The sequence below is a fragment of the Sinocyclocheilus grahami genome, unplaced genomic scaffold, assembly GCF_001515645.1.
Source record: "Sinocyclocheilus grahami isolate Dianchi unplaced genomic scaffold, SAMN03320097.WGS_v1.1 scaffold1929.1, whole genome shotgun sequence".
Taxonomy (NCBI): domain Eukaryota; kingdom Metazoa; phylum Chordata; class Actinopteri; order Cypriniformes; family Cyprinidae; genus Sinocyclocheilus; species Sinocyclocheilus grahami.
Window position 1 is genome coordinate 2,959 of NW_015507108.1, and position 6,134 is coordinate 9,092.

Genomic DNA, 6,134 nt, shown 5'->3' on the forward strand with positions numbered 1-6,134 from the left:
GTGTGTGTGTGTGTGTGTGAGAGAGAGAGTATGAGTGTGTGTGTGTGAGAGAGAGAGAGTATGAGTGTGTGTGTGTGAGAGAGAGAGAGTATGAGTGTGTGTGTGTGTGTGTGTGAGAGAGAGAGAGTATGAGTGTGTGTGTGTGTGTGTGTGAGTTTGAGATAGTGTGTGTGTGTCATGCTAACGCTGCAGAACGTTAACAGCTAATGAAGCTCTAACCTGCTGGTTTAATAGCCTTCACGAGCGTCTGCTTCCTGCAGCCCCAGCAGAGCAAAGCAAGCGTAGCGGCTAATGCTAATGCAAAGCAGACCGGAAGCTGCTGTGTGTGAATGGGTGTCAGTGCAGGTCAGGCTTCACTACGCTGAATAAACAGCTGTTTAAAGGAAACAGCTCATCATTTAATGAATCGACAGCCTATCTGCTAATCTCCAACATGTTTTACACTAAACAATACTTTTTGATTAAACTATTTTTAAAAAATGCCGTTTTAAAAGAAAAGTCACAGATTTTTGCAACAGGTGGGATTCAGTTTAAGGCACTTCTCATTCATTCCTACGAGATCCGTGAACGACTGAGTGTCGCACAACTCTGAAATGCAATGAGGTCAAGTAGGGATGGATGGGCGTATCGATCCAAAGTATCGATACTGACGTGAGTATCCAAAGTATCGATACTCAAACAAAAAATATCGATACTAAGGTGCATTTTATTTACCAGTGATTTTGTTAATTCAACAAAAACTAAAAAAATGCGTACAATATGCATTGAACTTGACGAATAACCTTTGTTAGCGAGTAATTGTGTAGGATAGAACTATCTTCCTGCTCATCTGAACCGATCCATCACAGAGCGTTCACTCACTGCTGACAGCGCATCCAGGGCTGCGGTTCCCAAAAGCATCATAAGAAAGCATTAAAGCTTTTGGGAACGGCAGCCCTGAACAATGCTTATCAGAGGACAGAAGCACAGACTTATTGCACAGTAAACAAACTGAAATTGTAGCCTACATAGTTTGTGCAATTCCAGTTATTTAAATTGAATGTTGAAAGATAATATTGATCATGTTCTATTCTGTAATGTTAATAAAAATCATACACTGTCAGAATAAAAAGGTTGCATTTTATGCGTGCAACAGCCGGTCACTGGCAGTCCCTGATGATAAAGAACCATGCTTTTACTAAAGTGACCGTAGTTCAACTGTAGTATTTGTAGATTTTAATCATGTGTAAACAAAAATATAACCTAATAAGTTACAATTAAGGCATATTGAATAGTTAATTGCTTATCATTACCCATATTACTCGTAGTAATTTAATAATTGAAAAGTTTAGTTCAGAAGTATCGAATCGATATCGACGATACTGCCTTGAAAAATATTGGTATATCGAAAACAAAATAAGTGGTATCGCCCATCCCTAACATTAAGGCTTCTTCTTCTTTAAATATTATTGGTGGCTGGCAAACCATCTTAAAGGTGCCTTTACCGCCACCTACTGGACTGGAGTGTGGGCAGTACTTTGAAAGAAAGGACAAGGAGAGATAAAATAAAATTTTAAAAAAGTATATATACCCCCCCCCCATATATTTCTATTAAATTCTTTCACTTATCCCAGTATTTTTCAAATAATTCATTAGGAGACTGTGTATTTCCCTAGACATTGTTTTTGCTAGCAGATTTCCCACTGTCATGTTTTGTTTTCCAACTTGTGTTTCTAACTCCCTTCTGTCGTCTTCATACCGTATGACGTTAAGTCTGTAATGTGATTGGATATTAACGCACACGTGATCACAGTTAGCCGTAAGTAATACAGACCCTCTCATCTCCCTACAGTAATACAATCTCAGGATTCAGGACAAACACAGCAGGGAAAATTACTCCATACTTTATTCAGCTTTCTGAACATCAATCACAATGAAAGAAGCAGTGAAGTGAGTGACTCTAGGCGTGTCGGAGCGGGTCGTAGAGCTCGGAGCGGTAGTTGTAGGGATAAAGGCGGCCGTAATACATGTGTGGGAGTTTCGGCGACTCCGGTTCTGGTTCTGGTTCGTCATCCTCCGGCACCGGCACCGGCGGCAGGGCTTTACCCTTCACGGGCCGCGGGGGCTGATCGATCAGGCAGTCGGGGTCCCAGTAAGGGTCGCAGTCGTACTCCATTCCCTTGAAGACGATGGGGGCTGGTGGAGGGGCCAGATCGTATTTCTTGGAGGGGACGGGCGAGGGGGCGGGGCCTTCCAGCTTGCAGGTGGGGTGATAGCGCGGGTCACACAGCACCGGCACGGCTCCGCTCGGCATGTACACGATGTGCGGCCTGCACTGGGGGTCTTTGCTGTTGCACAGATAGACGACATCAGCCTGAGCGATGGGCGGAGTCACGGGGGCTTTGACAGCAGCTGGGGGCGGAGCGGGCTTGCAGCTCTTGTCTTTGGCTGGGTCACATTTGGGAAGCGGAGGCAGAAGCGGAACCCCCAGTTTGCTCTGGTAGTACGAGGCGTTGGGGCCGTAGACCTGCTCCAGGTGCCTCATCTGCTGGTACAGCATGCGGATCCTGTCGATCTCATACAGCTGCGGGAGAGAAGAGAGCCGGGTCAGCATATACCATATACACCAGATGAGGGCTGCAAGTGATCTGTGAGGGTCTGCCGTCCTCTTACGCCCTCCGTGTGTCCGATGCTGCTGTAGTATCTGTAATACGCCTGGAAATCTGGACTTTGCCTGTGCCAGCGTGCATCGACACTGCGTCTCGGGCGAGAACTGGACAGGAATTCATTCGCCTTGTTGGAGTCGATCCCGACTGAAGCACCATCTAACACACACACACACACACACACACACAACCCAGGGGACTTTTCTTCATTTAAAGACATATAAGCTAATATTAGATCTTTTCAGCAAGTACAGACATGTTCACCTTCCTGTTGGAGGACATTCATCAGGGATTTCGCCTCGAGCTGACCTTAAGTAAAACATTTTTGCACAATTTACCTTCAAGATAAGTGACAAATTATACAGAAATATGGACACAGTTGCTTATACTGCTACACATGAAAGAAAGCAATGAAAGCTCACATGGCAGCAGCAGCAGCAGCAGCAGCAGGAGCGCAGACATCATGACCTCTGACCTGCACACAGATGATGAAGCTCAGCATACTCAGCGGAACAAGGAGCACAGTGCTGAAAAGCGCATTCAGCTGTAGGCTACATCTCTGTGTAAATGTTACTGGAGCAGCGTAAGCATTAAGAGTGAGAGAGCTTCCACTCACCTCTCCCGCGGTGCGTCTGTCCCGTCGCCGGCGCACACAGCTGCTCTTATACTAGCGCTGCGCCGGCCTGCTGTCAATCACTCGAGCTCAGCCCCGCTATTGGTCAGATCCGTGGAAAGCCCCGCCCACTGCTGCTGGAGCGTCAGACCGCGAGCTGCTGCAGGGTGCGTTTCTCACTAAACTGAAGAAAAACACCGATCGTTTCTCGTGTAACACGCTCAGACAGACGGCTTTCATTAGTCCGGTCGCGTGTGAGCGGCTGTCGCCGGATTATTGTCGGTTTAGTTAAAAACAGATGTTTTCCGCCCATCTGAACCTTTAAAAGCTGCTAATAAAACTGTTCTGCAGACGCGACACATTCCTGAGCCTTTTATCGCCTCTCTGTTCATCCTGAGGAGGAGTCCCAAACACGCCTTCAGCTGCTGGACCTGCTCTGCTGGGGTTATGAGGCCGAGCAGAAGAAGAAAGCTGAAGAAATGGGCTACTGCTGTAGGTTTCATGCCAAGTTCAAGTGTGCATTAAAAAGACTGCTAGAGGGACAATTGCTCAGCCCATTATTCTGTCTTGTATTAAGAAAGTAAAACACCAACCAGGCAGAGCAGATAACCTATAATATCTGCGATAGCTCCGAGACCCAGTGTGGTCCCCGCTGTGAGCTCTAGTCAGATTTTTTCCTTCCCCCTCCCTCCTCACTCTGTACGTCAGCAGACACAGATGACTAATCAGGAAAGACTAATTTGACTAAAACATGGTGGCAATGGTGCCAAAACACGCTATAAAACCAATTAAAAAGCAAGACACCGCTGCCTCATCGAATTTCTCTCGCACTCTCTCCTGTCTCTACATCTCCTCCCTCCTCTCTTGAGCCTGATGCAAGGCAGGTCTAATGTGTCAGAGTCAATTTGTGCTGATCCTTTTTATTTTAGTGATGATTTCTTCCTTTTTTTCTCAACCCCCATTCACACACATACCCCAGACACACAGGGCTCACTGAGAGTGAAATTCCCTGGTTGAGGTGATTTAAAGTGTATAAGAGAGGGAGGAAAGGATTAATCAAACCCTAAGGCGTTTAACTGTACACACACACACACACACACACACACACACACACACAGAGGGCTCCATGAGATGCTGATGTGTCTGGAGCACATGATGAGAGCTGAGTCTCGAAACCTCACTGCAAACTCTGGACGGAGTGAAATGGTATGAAGTTGCATACTATTTGTGTTAATTGTTAAACTATATTACACTGAAAAGCTCTCGCTCAGGGATCCGGATCTGTGGCTTTGGGATCTTGGGACTTTGACACACTGAAGTAAAAGTGTGTCTGGATGTGTTACAGTCGGTGTTGGGCTCGTTACTCCAAAAGTGTCATTTATTACTCGTTACTAGTTACTCCTTTCAAAAGTAACAATATTACTTATTACTCTCTGGCAACAGTGATTAGTTACACTAGTGACATTAGTTTCTCCAAACAATTCTTCTAAACGGTCACTAACGAGATATTCCACACGCATCAGTCAGAAGTGATTAAACACTGTTCAGTAGAAGTGTGGAAGCTACCTGTAGCTATAACTTCTCTCTTACTCATATAGGGTTATATTTCACGAAGTATTTTATCCGAAGAAATCACACAAGTTCATAAGATGTTTAATTACAGTAATATACTGAGTATGCATCAGAGGGATGATGGTGTAATGCCAGAGTAGAGTAACTCAGACTAAGCCAGTGCTGAGCGCATGAGTCCTGAGAGCTGTGCAGATGAAGCTAGCAGTTACTGCAGTGCTGGAGGTCAGGTCAGGTCAGCAGGGGTCACACGAGCTGTTCTATGCATGCTAACTAATATTATTACTGAAATCTTATTAGTATTTAGTTACACTAGCTACTGCTCATCACTGTTTACAATACGGTTTCATTTTCTTTTCTTTTTTTAACTTTAGCTAACTAGATTTGGCATAAGCTAACCCTGAAAAGCAACTCTAAAGCATATATTAATTTCGACATTTACTGTATTAGATTAAAGTTATATCTGTTAATGTTTAATGTGGGTGCAGAAGAAGATCCCACATGAACAACACAGTTCAACAATGTATTTTTAATTACCGTTTAGATTAATATAGGTCATAAAACAATACGAAACACTAGGAAAAGTGGAGAGACTTCGTCAACATTCAACACCGTACAGAATTAATTAATTAATTAAGCAGCTGCTGTTCGTTTCGCCATTGCGGGATTCATCCAATCAGACTTCACTCTGTTCGGACCTGAGCCAATCACTGTTCAGACCCCCCGAGGCGACAGCCAATCATCTTCCAGAATCCCGCCTGCTGTACTTTGAGCGGTAACCAGTCAGTAACAGATCGATAACTTCACACCGCGAGCGATAGTGATCGATAACTGCACGTCTGCCGAAGCTGGCCACTAACTGATTCTGAGGTGAGTCTTTCTTCAGACTGATGCCGAGCTTAAGATAACCCACAGGTTCCGACTCTGAGGTAACAGGCGCTTTCTCGTGTTTAGCGTCCGCTTTAATTCATGTAGAATAATACTGTAGGTTTTTGATCCTAACGCTATATTTGTGCGGTTTTCCTCAGTTATTGTTCATTACACTGGTTTAACGCTAGAGCAGCTCTAACTGCTAAAGTCATATTAAACGCAGCTAACGTAACGCTAAACTGACGGTTGAGAACGTGACCAGCACAAAGCCGAAGTAACGTTACTTTAATGAGGCGAATTATGAAACTTCCGACGTGTTAATTCTCTCAATGTTCAGCCCATTTCTCCATTTTCTGATTTCCCCCATATTTGTTTTCTCCATAAGCGGCTGAAAAGCGCGGTTAGGAGCGGACCGTATAAAGCGCGGTTAGGAGCGG

General features: G+C 44.8%; 2 protein-coding genes across 2 annotated transcripts in view; one reads left to right on the forward strand and one right to left on the reverse strand.

The window, feature by feature from the left end:
* Positions 1 to 1,842: 1,842 nt before the first annotated feature.
* Positions 1,843 to 3,318, reverse strand: LOC107573393 (ras-associated and pleckstrin homology domains-containing protein 1-like). The gene is made up of 5 exons (XM_016259829.1): positions 3,262 to 3,318; positions 3,068 to 3,120; positions 2,910 to 2,954; positions 2,653 to 2,804; positions 1,843 to 2,563 (listed from the first exon to the last, which is right to left on the reverse strand). Exons 2-5 carry the CDS (start codon positions 3,108 to 3,110, stop codon positions 1,940 to 1,942), a joined length of 864 nt encoding a protein of 287 aa, XP_016115315.1. The 5' UTR covers positions 3,111 to 3,120; positions 3,262 to 3,318; the 3' UTR covers positions 1,843 to 1,939.
* Positions 3,319 to 5,615: 2,297 nt separating this feature from the next.
* LOC107573388 (cohesin subunit SA-2-like) overlaps positions 5,616 to 6,134 on the forward strand; it is a 23,113-nt gene continuing 22,594 nt past the window's right edge. The window contains exon 1 of the mRNA XM_016259824.1: positions 5,616 to 5,697. The gene's annotated coding sequence lies outside the window, so the exon portion shown is untranslated. The remainder of the gene's footprint in view (positions 5,698 to 6,134) is intronic.